We start from the raw sequence: 19,026 nt of genomic DNA, 5'->3' as shown, positions 1-19,026 counted from the left end.
TGTGTGGATTGGTGACTCGAAGTAACAACGGCAACGCATACAGAAAGAGGCCTTCCCAAAGGAAGGAAAATGTGTCCCCCATGATCCCCTTCTTGGAAACCTGCTGGCAAACCTCCGGCACTTGGTGTTCGTCGCTGTCACAAACAAGTCAATCTGGGGATTGCCCCATTTGAGGAATAGGTTCTCCACTAGGTCCTGCCGAAGTTCCCATTGGTGGCAACAGCAAAGCTCCCTGCACAGAGAGTCTGACTGTGTTCTTTACTCCTGCCAGATGAAACGGGATAAGGAACATCCCCAGGGCGACGGCCCAGTGCCATAAATCCTGCACCCCTTTGGAGAGCGCTTGGGACCTGATGTCCCCCGCCCCTGTGTCCTGATGTAAACCATTGTGGTGGTATTGTCCGTACAGACCCGCACCTCCTTCACCTTAATGGATGGCAGGAACGATTCCAGGGCCCAAAACACTGCCCCTAGCTCGAGAACATTGATGTGCAATGTCTTTTCCTTCGGCAGCCACAACCCTCTGGCGTGAAGACTTCCGTCGTTACCGTTTCCTGATGTGGTGGGGCCTGGAAATCCACGCCTCCAGTCAGATCAGAGCACACGCCCCACCATCTTATTGCCCGACGGAACCCCTCATCGAGAGCGATCTTGTCTTGGAAGCTTCCGGACACTTGAATCCAACGGACGTTGAGGAACTCCAGCAGGGGCCGCATCCGTAGCCTGCAGAGTCGGATGAGATAAATGCACGACATCAGGCCGAGCAGAGACTTGATGGTCCTCACCATGGTGATCTTCAGAGCGAGCAGCCGTTGAACCTAGCCCAGGATGGGCGCAACTCTCTCCTCCGATGGTGACGCCAGGCAGGAGTGTCGAGCCGGGATCCTAGGAACAGCGTGTCCTGCGATGGAGTCGAGCGGAACTTTGCATAGTTCACGAGAACCCCAGATCCGTCAGTAGGCGGTCAGTCCGTGCTGTGTGGTCGACGGCAATGTTCTTTGTGCTGGCCCGGATGAGCCAGTTGTCCAAGTAAGGGTAGACGTGGATCCCTTGTAGTCGCAGATGCGCCGCCACCGGCACCAGGCACTTGGTGCAGACTTCAATCCGAAGGTAAGGGCCTTGAATTGGTAATGCTTCCCCTGAACGACGAAGCGCAGAAACTTTCTGCGTCACTTGTGAATTAGGATGATAAGTACGCATCCTACAAGTCCAGCGACGACAGAATGTCTCTTTTTTCCAGTAGTCCGAGCACGTGTTGAAGAGTGACCATTTGAAACTTTTGGGACTTGATGTATTTGTTTAGTTGTCGGACGTCGAGGATGGGCCTCCAGCCCCCGGTCTTCTTTTTCACAAGAAAGTACCTAGAGTATACTCCGGAGCCGCTTTGGGACAAGCTCTATTGCTCCTTTCTTTAGCATGGCCTGCACCTCTTGCAGAAGCAGAGGGATGTGTTTTCCTGCTGGGACACTGGTAGTATTTGGGGACACTTCCGTTGAACTTCCAGGGTGTGTGTGGGCGAGACCGTCAAGCACCCAACAGTCGGTGGAGATGGTCTTCCACACGCTGATGAAGTTCGCCAGCCGGCCTCCCACCAGGGATGTCACGGCCGGTTCAATCTTGCATGTACGTCAAAGGGCCACCTTGGGGTCCCTGGCGCAGACAACGTCCTCCTCCGAAAGCCTTGGAACTGCCCCTGTTGGATTTCTGGGACAAGGAGCAGGAGGGATGGCGGTAAGAAGACGAGCTCCCAGTGAAACCTTTGGAAGATCCTTGGGATCTGCCTCCTGAGGGCCGAAAGGACGGCCGTTGCTGTTTAAGAGTACCCAAGGCACGTGCCGTCTGCGTCAGTCTTGATGGCCTGTAGCGACTCATCTACAGCCTCCATCAAAAAGGCATGTCCAAAACCCTTGTCTGAACGTCCTGACAAAAGTTGGTGGCCTTGAGCCAGCCACGATGACGAAGGCAAATGCTGTTGCCCATCTGACGGAACCCCGTGTCGGCGATGTCCGTGGCCACCGTGATAGCGTGGTCCGAAGCCACCTCACCTTCCTGCAGAATGTCCAACGCCTCCGCCCTCTGTCGTCGGGGAGGAAGTCCAGCATGGGAGCGATCTTGAACCACAGCTCTCGCCCGTAGTGTGCTACGATGGCAAGGGCGTTGGCGGCCTTGATGTTATTAGCTGCAGAGTAGATAACCCGTTGTCCCATGGCCTAACTTCTTACCCTCGCTGTCCGGAGGGGTGGACACTGCAGAAGAAGAAGCGACCGACTACTACTTCTTGGCCGCTGCCGATATCAGTCCGGTGACGGATGGGTCCACAAGCACTTGGGCGCAGAGTCGGCACCCTGTACTACTTCTCAAGGCAATCCTTCGCCGGAGCCGTAAGAAGGGTTCTTCATGAGAGACGAGATTTCGTCTCAAATGTCATCCAGGAGTGGGACCGAGAGGATGGTCTTTCTCTTTGCCTTGCGGCGCTGGTACAAGAAGCCCTCCTTCTCTAGAGCGAGCTGGAAGAGCTCCGAAGCTCTGGAGATCAGAGTGCAACAGGCCTATCTCGTCCGGCGGGGATGATGTGGGAGGCGGCGACAGGAGGTCCTCCATCACACCGTCGCCGTCCGTGCCAGTCGTCGCCGCTGTCTGTTTCATCCCTCGGAGGGGGTGGGAGGAGAGGGAGGCGAGGGGTGGCTAGAAGGCGCAGGATGCCTCTTCCTCTTCTTGGCTGGCGGTTCCCCCATTGCCAAAGGGTCAGCCGTTGCTGGCGTCGCTGCAGGGACAGGTGGCGCAATAGGTATCCTCGTCTGTATCTCGGAGACCCGAGTATGCAGTGCAGAGAGAACAAGGCATAGAATAAGCAGTGTTACATAGCAATTTGCTATGCAATTCAGTAGGTTTGCTAATCAAATAGACACTTGTGTAGCAGAGTTGGCTATTTAAGTTGCCCTCTTCAATGAAAGCACAGCTCGCCGTGCATTCCTCCCTTGCCTTTGGTTCTTTCTTCACCCTCTTTGCTCTGTTCACTTCAAGTGCTAATGGAGAGAAAGTGCAGAAGTGATCATCACCTCCACTCTTAAGTGCCAAAGGCATGTGTGGAAGTGCTAGGCATGAATTATTTTCTTTTTTCAAATTGCAAACCAGAAGTACATTGGGATGATACTTTCAATAAGCTTTCTGGACCCGGTCTGGCAAAGACCAGTATTTGTCAACTCTATTTAAAAATAGTCATGCAATTCCATTCCTAAAATGTAAGTTGTTACATAATGCATAATTATAGTATTGATACTGTAAAACAATGCATCATCTCATGCTTTACAGTGAAATTTAGGTTAGTGTATCTAAATGTCATAGTGCCAATTATATTTCATTTTGTTGGGGAAGATGCATCATATTGACGAGTGACCACTTTGAAAATGTACATGATCACATGATCAAATGCCTTTGATGGCAAACCTGGTTCTGTAACCTGCAGGTTGCATACATCTTTCAACTGGTTCACAACCCATGAGCGAACCCATACTCCTTGACATTCTAGGTTATCACCCTGTTGCTTTATACCTGGTAACACGCAAGTAAGATGACCACAAACTACAATACGACTCAGTTTGTCAAGTTCTCCATCTGCTACGCTATCCACTCTGCTTAGTCTTTATTTGCTCTTACATGACGAATACACAAAGCAAACTAGATACTTATGCAAAGTAGTGATCAATAGTTCCATCCAATCTATACATCTACAAATCTATTGCAATACAAAACACTATAGTTAGCCTCCAGAGCCCGCTTTGCTTTAGGATTATGATTGTATTATATATGACCACCTGCATGAGACAGCTGGCCAAACGGTTTTCAGAGCCTTTTTATCATATCCATGTGTGTCCATTGATGCAGCTAACCTTTTACATTTTACTGACACTCATCTATGGCTCACAAAGTCTTTTGGCCCCCTTGCAAAGTCAAGTAGATTTAATGAAGGGCGAGCAGCATTTACAAGACATGTTTGAAACTTTTATTTAACATTTACTTTGTTTGCAGTAAATGTAAAACATGTTCACTGTGCATGGCTGGATTCTGGGTGGCAGCAGTGTCTCAAACAAAGTGGGTTTATAGTGACATGCACCATTTTACAGAAATCGCATTTTAAATGTGTTGTCCTCCATTGCTATGGGTCAACTGCATTTCTCTTAGGTTGAATAGATAACCCAAGCTACCCGACCTGCAGGTCCAGCTGAAAGAATTTGCTCCTCTCACTAATGTCTTATTTCAGCGGTATGCAAAACTGCTGCATTATTGCTCATGTCATGTCTTGGGTACAAATAACTTCTGGTGACATTAACAATACGAGTAAAAAATTGCTAATCAAATGGGTCGGTTTGCTAATCAAACTTTTTTAATTAGCAAACTCTGCTAATTAATTTTGAAAACTAATTTATGCCTTGGAGAATGTCCACCGAGAACGGCAGAGGTGGCAGCTGAGGTGGAGGCGGAATAGGAAGATGGGGCGCAGGTAGTCGCCTTCATCGGCACCCTCATTGTAGGACCTGCTCCAGACGTTCTCCTCCTGGATGGTTTTAAGGTAGATGAGCTCCTCCTCCGAGGAGATATCTGTGCCCTGGAGAACCTCTGCGCCCCTCGACCCTTCTTCGCATCTAGATGGGACGGTTTCAGGGAGATCACCAGCATCTTCTCCGGGGTCTTCTCTATACGCAGCCTCCCTCCTGGGACGAAGGGACACTCTTGCCCGTTCGGGGGTGCGCCCAGTGAATCCGCCTCGTGAAAGATGCCGCCACCACCACCTCGAGGGAAGGCTAGGCCTTTGTCGGGTGTACCTGGGCCTTTCACAGACAGGACCAGTCCCTTGTTCTGTTTAGCCTTAGTCGTCCAGTCCCCATGTCCTGCTTGGCCTTCTCCTTAGGGGGAGGATCAGCGCCCCAATCCCACTTGGCCTTTTCCAGCAGTTCGGTCTTTGGCTTCTCCTCGAGTTTGCCCGGATGGTCCAACTTCCTCTTGGACGAACATCCTGAGCGTTGACTGGTGACTGAAGTCGCTGGAGAGGTCGGACGCACCCCGGCCAAGAGGAGCTAACCTCAACAGAGCTCCCGGTGGCAGTAGACTCGCTGTACTTAGCCTTCTGTTGGACCCCCATGGGAGTGGGCGCCCTCAAAGGTCTTAGAAGCCTGCTCAGCTTTCATGGAATCAGGAGATGCATACTCCCGGGACCACCCAGAGCAGGGGCCTTAGCCTGTAGCCACTCTTTCAGCCTCCTATGCCGATCCTTCAGTGTGCGAGCCGCCATCTCCTGGCAAAAAGCACAATCTTCCCCTGGTGCATTGGGTACAGGCAGTTAAGGTACTGGGAAGGTTTGTCGTCCGAGAAGACATTCCGTAAGCCGCAGTCGGAGCAAAGCTTGAAAAGGGAATTGAATCCTTCTCCTCCGACATGGTCCACGCGGCGCAGGCCTGAAGAATCTTCTGGAAACCTCCACGAAGAAACTTGAAATCTGCCCTTGATGGGCGCTTTACAATCCAAAAAACAGGTCGTTAATCGGAAGGTTGATCGATGGACCACAAGACGCGATTGACCGAAAAATAGAGTAAACTTCCAAAAAGCAGAAAAAACGCAGTAAAAGCTCGAGAACTAAACACGAGGAATCCCAACACTTGAAAATGCTGTACAAATATGAAGATGGCTGCCAGAGGAGGGGCTTAAGGAGAGGGCAGTCATTGGCCGGGGGCAGTATGACCCAGAGCTCAATGATTGGTAGTGAGGAGAAAGACAGTTCAGAAATGACACTAACTGATTTTTTTCTTTACAGAGGATTCCCAGTATGACAACAGGGAATATTCATGAGCATGTGAATCCATGTCAGACCCCATGCTGGAGAAATGTAGAAGCAAGTCTTTTTAAAAAGGCAAGGGCAGGGCTCTTAAAAGGCACTTGGCTCCTTAAGGCTAGAGAGCATTGAGGCTTTTTGAAATAGTGCTCTCAGGAGATGGCATTGAGGCAGGTCAAGCTGATCTGAAGCGATCCAACGGTGCAGTGCAGACTCTACAAAGCCGATTAGCTCGATCAGGTGAAGCGCAGGCAAGTGATGGTCGAGTCACCATCAGTAGTCAGCTCGAGGAGGTCCAACAGCAAATTAAAGAGCTTCAGCTGCAACGCTGGTTAGCTTACAAGTTCCTGGTCTTCAGCAGGATGCTCGTATTTGTAAGGCTCCAACATCGATTTGAAGAATGGCTGCAGGGGTACCCCTTTCATCCAGATTTCTGATTAGAATCTCCCCCGAGCCCAACAAAGTTAAGGATCTGCATCATTCAAACTGGCAGGGGCTGTGCAATCCTGCCAGTGTGCATGGTGCAGATCAGGAGCAGTCATGGATTGATACAGGCCATCATATCTGCCATCATCAGACACTTGGCAGGGATGTTGACGGTCACCAGATAGCCACTTTGCTGGAGCTTTCTCCAGGAAAGGGCTTACTATAGATATAGGACATGCAGCCACTAGAGGGCAGGAAGAAGCCCAAACAAGATGCTGAAGACAGGCTAAATCCAGTGGCACAGCCTTTTTAAGTATATGGTACTCCAAATAAATGGCATTAAGCAGAAAAATGCAAAAAGTGCACGAGACAAAAATGAAACCGGTATAAAAGCATCCGCTGCCAGCAGCCCATCCTGGACACATCATGAAAGTAACCACAAAGTTAAAAAACAAAGTTGTACGCACACAAACATTCTCTCCTACACTTCACAGTGATGTGTGCAGGGAAAAAGAAACAATTGTACAATTATGTTTTCCTGCCCCGATACTCAAAGGAACTGATCAGTGCTCCAAAACAGTTGAGCTTACCAAAGCAAGTTAATAAAAAATGTTCTTGCCTCCAGAAGTCACAACCAGTTACAAACAGTGAAGCATTGAGGTTTCCTATTGATGGCTATGGAAAGAAAGCAGCAGAAAATATATATTCCCTAACCGTTGACTTGGCAGCTGAAATGCTCCCATCCAATAGGATCTTAAGGATTTGTTGACATTTACCAATCCAAAATGATGAGTTGGAAAACCAGTAAAGCACAGGTTTATAGAGGCTATGATCCCACATGCCTACAATTAGATTTTAACTCACCAAATCGGTTGAAATCAGGACTCTGCAGTGGAACTGTTTCAGTTTGGACATAGCTTCCAGCCTGTTGTCCTGGCTCATGCTACCTGTAGAGAGAAACTGTTCAGTCTGGTATTGTCGAAGCAAATTAACAGGCATTTAGCAATCTGAAGTTATGGCATGCTACAAAACCACATTTATTGTGCAATTATAGAAATCAAAAGTAAAACTCAAAGAAACTCTAATGTTCATCCTATGTTGTATTTTGGGAACCACAAGAGCCAAACAGAGGCAAGCAGACGGAGAGAAAAAAAAAAAGAAAAAAAGGCAAAACAATGACATGAGACAACAACAAACCGAAACAGAGGAACAAACAAACTGAAAGAAAAAGATCAAATGATGCTTTAGGACAATTCAAACATTTTACACATTCTTTGGATCGGCAGAGCTAGTATTACCGCAAGGCAAATCTATATTTATGTTGAGGGCATCATCTTACTGGACCCCAATACAGCTCTGCTACGTGCAAATGAGCTGATACTACGCAGAGGCACAAAAACTGCACTTTGCAATGCACGACATACATTCTGGAACCAGCTGTGACTAATACAGGGAATTCACCCCTGAGCCCCAACAGGGAGACTGCCCCTTTGAAAATAGCACATGGAGCCTGGTAAGCTCAACACCCCCTAGGGAACATGAAAAGCGGAATCCCAGCAGCTCGAGTCTGTTAGGGGAGTTTTCCTAAAGTCCAGTCGAGGTAAGACATCATAAAACTATCCCTTGGCATACAGGTCCCCAACTCATAGTATAAGTCTGTACTACTCAAGGAACCTTGGTAGAGTGGCATAGCAGTCAGGCTCATCATAGGAGGAAGATGCGAGCTGTAGGTAAGTACACTGAACCTAGAAAATACAATAGTCCAAAGAAACATTTACACACAAAATGTTATATTAAAATATACATTTATTTTATTTACACAAGGAAGATAAATACTTTGTTCACAACGAACACAGGAATTCTTAATACTTTTTAAAGGCCACTGTTTCAGTGGTAGTCGCTTGCGGTACAATTGTTAGAGTTTGACATCAATTACAGTTCCACAGTATTATCGACCATGCACTGGCGTTAAGACAAAGATATACAGTAATTGTATTTAGTTAGCAAAACCACATAATACAAAGTCTTTTAGGAAGGAAAAAGGTTGGTTAATATCACGGTGTCCGGTCAAATGTTCCAATGCATTTGATCGAATGACAAAACGCTTGAGTCAATTTGACCGAAAACAAAAAGGTCGAATTTTTTTTTTTTAAGTACATATTTTTTTGTGCTCTAGTATAGGTAAAAAAAGATGTTTTAAAAAAAAAAAAAAAAACGACCCTTTTTTCGGTCCAATTGTCTCGAGCATATTGTCATTCGATCAAATGCATTCAAGCATTTGACCTATAACCGTTAATCACACAGCAGCAGAGCTTAACGTTGTAGATACACCTTTTGGAAAAACTAACGCTTTAAAAGGCCAATCCCTAACTATGCGGAAAAGATCGGTGTAGGAATGGATGCAAATTCTTAGGAAGCAGCAGAACAGGAAAAGTTTCTCTAGGAAAAGATACTTGAAGACTTAACATGAGTCGGTCCCTGCAAAAGGACTCCCTAAAGGGACAAGCCGGCAGCTTGGTTCAGAGGTAAGGAGGACACCCTGGACACCGCTTCAGGTACTGCAGTCACTCTAGAGTGACTTCTTTGTTATGGCTTTCACCCATAGTACCGTCGGTTAGAAGAAATGCTCATAGCTGGATTCTCCTCTTTGAAGCAGTGATGGACCCAGTCTCCGGATTCCTCAGTCTGGTGACGAAAGGAAGGCCTCCGAGTGGGATGTCTCAGCAGGAGTCTCGAGAGTGGACCCTTGGCACGGATTTCTTCAGTCTTCCTAGTCAGTCTGAGGTTTTGGTGCCTTTTTCTCAGCACCAAAGGACAGTGTTTGCCCGGTCGATCTTTGATTCTGAAGTCATGCACTCTGGTGAGGGGACTCGGATAAGACGGACTGCGTCAAGAGGTTCAAAGACTTGGACAAATGTGTCCTCTCAAAGACTGTTTGTTGGACTTCAGATTGTCCGAAAGGCTTAGTAAAACCAATCAACTGAGACAGTACAAGACTCCACTCTGAGTGTAAGGCTGTGCCACCTGAGTATATGGTAGCTTAGACAGAGCAGCCGGGCTTATTTTAGGAGGGAGGGAAGAGAGGGTTGTAGGAAGGTGCAAAGAACATGTAATATACCAACGGTTCACCAGAAACACGGACAACCAGAAGTATTATTTTAAAAAAAGGTTAATTATAAATTAACCTTTGGGCCAAGATAAAACTTGGGGGGCAAGGACTTGGTCAAAGAATTATAAAAACACAATATAAAATTACAACACAGTGCTTTTAAGTATACAGACCAAAGCATAAACCTTGTTCAGAAAACTAACACTTGATTTACTTTTCAAGGAAGGATATCCAGTCCTTCCCAATTCTATGACACAAGTTCTCTCCAAGGAAGAGAGACCTTAGTGATCTAGAAGCCAGCTGTAGGCAGGGTGAGATAGGGTTCAGTTGCAGGCTAAGTCCGAGTTCCAGGGGTAGACTTAAAACAAATATTCTACTTTCAAATGTTAGTCGAGGGTCCATGGACTTCAGAGAAAACACCCTGGGAGGATTCCAGCAGGGTCCTGCGTTATTCCCAATCACAGGAAAAACCCCAAAGCTACCCCGGAATCACAAGAGACTTAAGGCAAGTAATACCCAAGGCAAGTAATACCCAAGCCAACAGTACCTCTGCACAGAATAAGAGTTGGCAGCAGGAGGTCTTCAGGATCTGCAGCCAAAAACCTGGTCCCTAGATTCCTTGTCATGAAGACTGAAGACATAACCCTGTAAGGGCTTTTGAAGCAAGGATCAATGGGGAAGGCTTCAGGCAAGAGGTTATTTGCGGCTGGATGCAGCCCTGTGGTTTTAGCACCCTTTTCAGGAGCCAGAAGAAGACTAAATATCAATGGTCGCATTCTCGTTGCTTGCAAGGTCTAGCCCTCTGGTGAGGCGATTTTTCCAACTCTATTCACGTCTCTGGAGGTCCAGCAGGATGACCACAAAGTTTCAATGACTCTTCCGTTTCGCTCCAGTGGTCGACTTCCTCTTCAGCTTCCAGGATCAGACTTTTATTCAGGAACCATGTAACTACTCAGTGAAAGTCGATTTTAGAGAGGTGAAAGCCTCCCTTTGGGAGAACTGTGAACGCAACTTCCGAGCTAGTTTGTATCGGTAAGAAGCCGGGTTAGACCTTTTGCAAGCATACTAGGAACCATTGGAGGTGAACAGATGAACTTTTGTGAGAATAGATTCACCATTAAGGACTTCTCAAAGCCCTGAAGATGGGTATTAAATATCCAAAACGCATTGGCTAATTTGTAAATAAAATCCTGTCAAGTAGACTGCAAAAGGAAAAGTGATCATATACTCACTTTTGAATTTGTCAAGACCACCATTTGTGTTTATGATTTGAATTTTGTAAAATGCCCAGGTATTGGGCATGTTGTATTTCAAGAAATAAAAGAAATATTGTTTTGTTGAATATGTCTTTACTGGAGTACGTTATGAACACGGTTAGGAATTATTTTCCATAGTCTGGCAGGGTGGACAGATACATAGAAGGCCACCCTATATTGTGACAGGGACAACTCTGGGGAGCTGTAGCCAAACCAGTCCAGGTAGCAGTGACATGAGGTCTAGGTAAATTCTTCATAGGTGGTGAGCTTGTAAAGAATGCACAATGAGTATCACAGGATACACTTATTAATGCATAAACACTGGCCAAAACAAAATACAGAAAAATGGCTACTGGCAAGTAGAGTTCTCACACACTAGAAAAAATAAATACGTATATACATTCACTTATTAAAAGGGCATAATATTCAACACAAACTCCTGCTAAGGATAGGTAAGATTATATTATGCACTTATGTGTCCACAGAGAATGATCCCCAACTCAAATATTCCAGCCCTAAATTGTCTAGGGTCTTTTGCCCAATAGTTCAGGTAAAGTTACACAGAACCTTTGAAGCAGGAAAAAAAATGCAGTTAGGGTCTCTGGGGTCCAGTAAAGGGTTCTTATTAGAGTACAAGTTAGACTAGCTAACAGAAGTAGCCCCACTTTCAGAAGTCTTGCGCAAGCAACTAATGGCAAAGCCAAGTGTTAGAATACAGTTTATGATATAATCCATTGACTTATAATGGGAGTATAGTTCTGTAAGAAGTTCTGTAACTTACCCCCCCATACTCCGATTCTTCCCCCGACTAGGCAGGACAAAGGAAGAGGGTCCGAGGTTGCTTTTGCCGACAAAAGTTGCAGTCCTCTATGAGGTTGCAGGTTCTAGCTGATGCATGGACTCTCAATGGAAGAATGCAGCAAAACACAATGCAGGACCCCTCTCAGGACTGGACCATCAGGTAAGCAATTTTGGACGGTGGTCACTGCAGCACGGCGACGCAAAGGGACTCAACTGCTACAGTCAGACTTTCCCTCTTATCTTGGGTCCCCTTGGTGCAAGGATACCAAACTTTTGCAAGAAGTTAGTCCGTAAGGCCAGCGGAGGATTCCCCCAAGTTCCAGGTCGAAACTCGGAACAGTGACGCTGGCAGCACGGTAGCCCAAATTCAGAGCTGGTCAGCCACAGGACAGTCCCGGGACACTTCTGAAGGCACTTCGATGCAGGGTACCGAGCAGACATCAGGAATAGATGTTCCCTCCACTGCAGGAGTCACAGCTCCTTCACAGGACTGCTAAAGCTCTTCAGCAAGACAGGGTTCCTCCAGGACAGCAGCAGAAGCTGGTAGCTAACCTTCCTTCACCGAGTGTCCAGCAGGACAAAGGAAGAGGGTCCAAGATTGCTTTTCCTGCTGAAAGTCATAGGGGTTGCAGATACTAGCTGATCTCCGGTTGTGGTCCTTCACTGTTGCAAGGACTCTTGATGGAAGACAGCAAAACACGATGCAGGACCCCTCTCACGACTAGACTCGGGTCAGGGTAAGCGATTTCGGATTGTAGTCACAGCAGCACGGCGACACAAAGGGACTCAACTCTCGCAGTCAGACTTTCCCTCTTATCTGGGGTCCCCTTGGCGAATCATCCGCCTGCACATAATCTCGTGCTACAACTATGCTGCCGATACCCAAATCATCCTCAAATTCCACAATTCAGACAACAACCCCCATCCCGACCTCGAGGCTTGCTTCCTAGATATCGACCGATGGATGACAGTAAACCACCTCCTCTTAAACCCCACAAAAACCGAGATCATGGTGTGCGACAACCCTCTGTTCTGCCTCATCCTCTCCCTTGCCCCCCCCCCCAATCCCTGAGCCAAACTCATCCGAGCCACTTTCAAGACCCTGTGCATCACTCATTGTGCAGTGCACAAGACCAGCCCTTTATACTCGCAAGAAAAACTAAAACCCTACCTCCGACTGTGAACCCTAAGATCAAGCACTGCCCTCCTTTTAGTGATCCCTACCACTAACTCTGGAACTCGCTTCCCCACATATTCGACACACCCAAGACTATGACATTCCGCAAAGTACTAAAAACGTGTCTCTTTCATAACTCCAACCCCAACCTTAAGAGATTGAATTCCAAAACACCGAAAGACTATATACAATGTAAGCGATCTAATACATCAATGAACATGAACATTGATTCAGCCACAGACAACCCCATTCATGAATACATAATAACGGATCTCCCTAGATCTTCACGCCTCCCAAGTTTTGCCCCCAACCCATTTGGCCCGTGCCATCGCACTGTGCCCCCGCCCGGGATCCCAGTGACATCGCCCAGGTTCCCTGTGAGACCGCTGTGTACCCTCTTGCCCAGAACCGCCGCTATATGCCCCACCCGCTCCTGCGATCTCACCATGTGCCCCCATAATGCTTGGTTCCCTGTCTCACCGTCTCCCCCGCCGCTATAGCCCCCCCCATGTGTCACTGCGCACTCCACCGTGGTCATATCGCTATGCACCCTTGTGCTGTCATAAATGCTGCTCGCCATGTACCTCTCTGTTCCCCGGGTTACTGCCGTCTGCCCAACCCTCTAGTCCCTGTGATGCCTCAATATATCCCAACTACTTTGTCCCCGTACTGCCCCTGTGTCCCCTGCCACCCACTACCCGTATGACATGCAATACTTACCGTAATAGCATTTCTGATCATTGTATCTGCTTAGAATCACATGCTGTGCATAGACTAGCCAGCAGTAACCGGAGTTGGAGGTGGGTTGTGAGAAGGAACAGTAGAGAAAAGATGTCTTAGTACCGCTCGTCCCACCGGAGAATCAGACCTAGTGTGTGTGTCTAGGCAATAGTGTTTTGTAAAGGTGTGTACAGAACTCCAGGTTGCCGCTTTGCAAATGGAGTATAGGGGAACATTTGCAATGAATTCTATGGAAGCCCCAGTGCTCAGAGTAGTGTGTGCTCCAGGCTTGAAGGGCAGTTCTCTCTTAGCAAGAGAGAAACAGTGTGATGCATTTGGCAATCCACCTTGAGATATCCGATTTAGAGGCAGGATCTCCTCCTCTACCAGCTGCCACTGAAACAAAAAATTGGTTCATTTTTCTCAGTGGTTTCGTTCTTTCCAGGTAGAACATGACTGCCCTGCGCACATCTAGTGTGTGTTGGCTTCCTTCGGCCATGCTAGTGGGTTTCTGGAAAAAGGTAGGTAGTTCAATCGATTGGTTCAAATGGAACTTCGAGATGAATTTAGGCGCGAATCTGGGATGAGTGCGCAGAACTACCTTATCCTTGTGGACTGTAACAAAGGGATCTAGAACAGAAAGGGCTTGTAGTTCACTAACCCTTCTGATATGTGATAGCCACTAGGAAGGCCGTTTTATAAGTAAGGTTTTTTTTAGACTTGCTTTGTGCATTGCTGGGCCCCCCCCATGAACCTGGTTAAAACCACTTAGATCCCATCGAGAAGGTGGGTGAGAAATAGGAGGATAAATTCTTCCACCACGACACCTTTTGTTGTGACGTGGTGTAGGCTGAAAGAGCAGCCAGATGAACCTTAAGGGAATTGAAGACCAACCCTGTGTCCAACAAATGGGTTAGGTATAGCACAATGTGTGTGGATGAACAATCTATAGGATTGATGCCCTTGATAGTATACCAGATAACGAAACATCTCCATTTGCTGACATAGCAATAACGGGTGTTAGGTTTCCTAGCTTCCCTGAGTATGTCCATGCACCTCTGAGGGAGCTGTAGGTGTCCAAACTATGACCTCAGGAGCCAGGCTGCTAAATTGAGTTTGTGGGCATGGGTGTAGGGTATCCCCCCCCCCCCTGTCCTGAGACAACATGTTGTACGGGAAGGGTAGTTTTACTGGTGGGGAGAGGGACATTTCTATTAGATGAGCGAACCAGGGTTGGCGGGCCCACATGGGGGCCACAAGTATCATGGTAACTGGTACTGGTTCCTGGTGCATCTTGCGCACAATCTTGTTGAGAAGGGGAGTCGGTGGGGGGAGCAGACACATTTTCCTGACCATGTTATCCAGAGACCGTTCCCCTTGGATCGGTTCTGGGGGTACCTGGAGGCGTAATCTTGGCATTGGGCCTTTTCCTGAGTTGCTAACAGGTCAATCTCTGGGAAGCCCCATTTTGCGAAGATGTTGGACACAATTTCTTTGTGCAGACGCCATTCGTATTCTACGGGCAGAGGAAAATCTCTGCTGAGCATGTCTGCCAGAGGATCGAGTTCCCCTGGAACATGTTGGAACAACAAACATCTTGTGTTTGAGAGCCAATATCTAAATGTTTTGGGACACTTTTGGATAGTCCTGGAGAGCGTGTGCCCCCCCGTTTGTTCAGGTAATACATGGATGTAGTGCTGTCTGTTAGAATCAGCACTGTTTTCCCTTGTAATTGTATCTGAAAAGTCTTTATTGCCTTGAACACTGCTAATAACTCCAGTAAGTTTATGTGGTTGGATGCTACTTGTGGGGACCACACTCCATGCGCTGTCTGCTGAAGCAGGTGAGCCCCCCCACCCCTTGAGAGATGCGTCTGTTGTGAGAGTGGCTTCCACTGCAAGGGTGGTGAAGGTTTTCCCTTTCAAGAGGTTTTCCCCTTGATCACCACTGCAGAGAGAGAACGAGGGCTGGCGAGACAACTACCAGATCTTCCCATTGTCCGCTGGCCTGACATCACTGGCCTTTGAGCCACTCTTGCATGGGACGCATGCACAGCCGCGCATGGGGAACCAAGAATATGCATGACGCCATCATCCCTAGCAAAAGCATGGCTTTGCACACCGTCACCTCCCAACTGGCTACATATTGAGGATCTGAAAAAGCATGTTCTGAACCCCCTCGTAGGGGAAGACGAGGCAGGCTTTCATCTGGATTAGAGCCCCCAGAAATGGTTTTACTTGGCTGGGGACTAGACTGGTTTTTTTCTCATTGATAGAGAATCCTAGACTGAACAGAAGGTCTACGGTCTTTTGGTGTTAAAAAAAACTTGTGACGTACGAGTCCCCCGTTATGAGCCAGTCGTCGAGGTAAGGGTAAACCGGGATGGATAGTCTGCGCAGGTGAGCTGCTGCCACTGCCAGTACCTTGGTAAACACCCTCGGCGCCAAGGCGATGCTGAAGGGGAGCACTTTGAATTGGTAATGCCTGTCCTCTACCATGAACCTCATATTTCCTGTGCGCTGGCAACATTGAAATATGAACGTATGCATCTTTCATTTCCATTGTTGCCATGTAGTCCACCTGTTTCAACAGTGGGATCATCTCCTGTAGTGTAACAATGCAAAACCTTTGAGGTTTTATGAATTTGTTCGCTGGGCGCAGGTCTAGGACAGGGCGCATGGTGAGGTCCTTTTTGGGGACAAGGAAGTACACTGAATCAATACCCTAGTTTACCTGAAGAATAGGGACGGCTTCTATGGTGTCCTTTCCCAGCAGCGCTTCCACCTCTTGCTTCAGGATCTCCAGATGGTCCGGTGAGAGGAGTCATGAGCGCGGTGGTCTGAATTGTGGAGGTCGGGCGAATTCTACACAGTACCCTTGGACGACAGTCTTGATGACTCACTGGTCTGAAGTTATCCCCTTCCCATGCTGTTAGGAAAGATGTTAAGCGCCCCCCGACCGGGGTGACATGGGAGGGGACCTGGATCCAATGGTCATTTCTGACCAGAAGCTGCGGCTCCTTTAGGGTTAGTGCCTCTACCTCTAGCTTTGCCGCATCGATTACCCCTTGGTGGGTAGTATGCAGGGCTTCCTGAAGTTTGTCCAGCATTAAAGTTTCCCGTGCCATAGTTGTTCTGACTTGCACGGGACGGTCCTCGAAAGGACCAACGAGAATTACCTCCCCTTTGTGGGGAAGCTCTTTGGGTAATTTAGTTGCAGAGACTTAAGAGTCTCATGCTCTTTTTTGGCGGTTTCTAGGGCCTCATCGACCGCCTTTCCGAAGAGGTTAGTTTCTTCAATGGGTTTATTAATGAGAGCAGCCTGTGTTTCAGGCTTAAACCCTGAGGTACGAAGCCAAGCTTACCTTTTAAGTAAGGTCCCCTGGGCCAGAGACCTGCCTGCTGTTTCAGCCGTGTCCAGAGTGTTCTTTATCACATTCTGGTTCACTTGTCTGCCTTCGGCTACAATAGTAAGAAGTTTCGACCTGATGGGCTATGGGACCTCCTGGAAACCTTCCTGTACAAGGTTCCATTGAGCATCAGCATAACTTGCCAGCAGCGTGGTGTTATTCGCTATGCACGTAGTATATGCGGCAGCCGAGGTAACCCGCTTAAACAACGCATATAACCTCTTGGATTCTCTATCCGGAGGCGCCAGGGGTACTCCTGCCCGTTTCCGGGTGGTAGTCACTACAAGGGAATCGGGGGTGGCATGCCCTTTAATGTATTGAGGGTCCGAAGGAGCTGGTTGACAACTTTTACACTCATGGGTTCACTGCCCGGGTCGGAGCTGGTGACACCAGGGAGGGGGGTCAATCTTCTCTTAACAAAATTAAGGCGGGTAATGGCCTGGCTAGAAGGGAGTTTCTCCTTCAGAAGGTCTTCCACAAAGTCCTGCTCAGGCCCTGCCTCTTGAGTAGCGATTTGAAAGCGGTCTGCTGCCTTCCTTAGCATGGCATTGAAGGCCATTTTGTCGTCAACAGGTGAGGCCTGGCGGGCCGGGGTGGACAGAGGAGAATCCAGGCACAGAACATCAGTGTTCTGATCATGTTGGGGGAGCGTCCATGGGTCAGTCCCCACTTGGTGTGTTTCTTCCCAATTGTCCGCGGCATCCTCCTGGTCCTCATTGTAGGCCTGCAGGAAGGAAGTTTTTTTCACCTTCACTGTAAATGTCCTGATATGTATCCATTTGTGTGGTGTCTTCATGAAAGACGAGGACTGATCCTCTTATAACTGTGAAGCAAATTGAAGATTAGGTTCTCCACGAGATCTTTTCGGGGAAGCATGTTCAGAAAAATAAATCAATTTTTCAAGACGATCCATGCACCCTTCAAATTTCTCCCTTGTCCATTTTGAGGAACTAGAAGGGCCAACGGGTGGAAAAACGTAGTCTTTCGGCCTTTGACACTGAAATGTGTCACTCAGGGTGCTGGAAAGTGGCTCCTCACTGTCCTCGTAGCAATCGCGAGAATCGGGACCCCATGGCGTATCCATAGATTTGTCAGCGGCCTGTCCCATGTTTCAGCGGAACAGGTATAAGCCCTACCGCCGAAGTAATTCTTGTGAGGCTATATTGTATTTCCGCTAATTCGGCGTGAGATAGTGTCTCTGAAGGTTTATCGGTAGATTTAATCGCCTTCCGCAGCGTTGGAGGGCCTAGCGGTAGGTTTTTCACTTTGAGGCCTAGTCGTAGTTCTGTGCCAACCTGGCCTTTCGGGACCGTCGGGGCGTCAGATTTTCGCGCTTTGACGTGTGAACTTGATTTAGGGGTAGAACCCTTTTTAGTTTTATGACCAGTCGTCAAACACTGCTGCGGATGCGGGGAAGGCTTTGGATCTGAATGATCTGAGGAATCCGCTGAAATTTTTGACGGTGCTGCTGGTGCTTTCACATTTTCCGACGTAGCCGTCGAAATAGGGTGAGGGGTTGTGTGCTTAGTGTATTGCGTTCTTTGTACGCCCCTGTCGCCGGGTGTTGTCCCTGAAGTGAGACTAGTCAGCCTTTGAAGGGTCGGGGACGGGCGTGGCGGACCTAGAAGTGTCCGCCTCAAGGTCTATCACATCCGCAACGGCTGTTTGATAATCGGAGGTGCCCCTGTCACTTTCGGCAGGTGCGGCGGTGGGCGAAGGGGGTTCCACCCGCAACATACCGTACGTGGCCCCCGCTTTACACAGCGCTCCTTAAGGGTCTTAGGCCAAAGGAGTTTGCAAGCCGCAAAACGCTTTTTCGTTGTGATCTAAGGGGAGACAGGAGTTGCAGGTCCTGTGTTCGTCCTTCCAGACCTAGAGGGTAAAGAGGGGGAAAGAGGAAAGACATAACGGAAATAGGACCACCCGAAATGACTTAAGGGAAAATAACTGACAAGTCGGTTAGAATAAACAATGTCTCTTATGCAAGAGCTCTGCTATAGGGCGACCAGTTATCTGGGCGAAAAAAAACAATCTGAGGGACCTCGGCGCATGACGAATTTTGGGTACACTACATGTCACGATAGGGATCGTGATACAGACACGCCTAGGCCAGCGGCCCCTTTCGGTTCCCGAAAGACAAGATGCAATACTCTGCGGTTACAACTGGATGTCGGATCATATGCATAGCATGCGATTCTAAGCAGATTAACAAGCATCACAATCATTGTAACCCCCTTGGCCCGTACAGTCGTTGAATACCCAACCGCTCTATCCCCTCAGTCCCTTTGATAACACATCTAG

General features: G+C 48.0%; 1 protein-coding gene across 2 annotated transcripts in view; it reads right to left on the bottom strand.

The window, feature by feature from the left end:
• Nucleotides 1-19,026, bottom strand: part of DDX20 (DEAD-box helicase 20) — a 440,715-nt gene that overhangs the window by 201,953 nt on the left and 219,736 nt on the right. For both annotated transcript variants that reach the window (XM_069633316.1, XM_069633317.1), the window contains one exon: nucleotides 7,118-7,200. In XM_069633316.1, coding sequence (XP_069489417.1) covers nucleotides 7,118-7,200 — 83 coding nt within the window. The remainder of the gene's footprint in view (nucleotides 1-7,117; nucleotides 7,201-19,026) is intronic.

Source organism: Ambystoma mexicanum, chromosome 13 (genome assembly GCF_040938575.1).
Source record: "Ambystoma mexicanum isolate Mex_15411 chromosome 13, UKY_AmexF1_1, whole genome shotgun sequence".
In the NCBI taxonomy this organism is placed as follows: domain Eukaryota; kingdom Metazoa; phylum Chordata; class Amphibia; order Caudata; family Ambystomatidae; genus Ambystoma; species Ambystoma mexicanum.
This window is presented reverse-complemented; position numbering and strand designations above follow the sequence as displayed.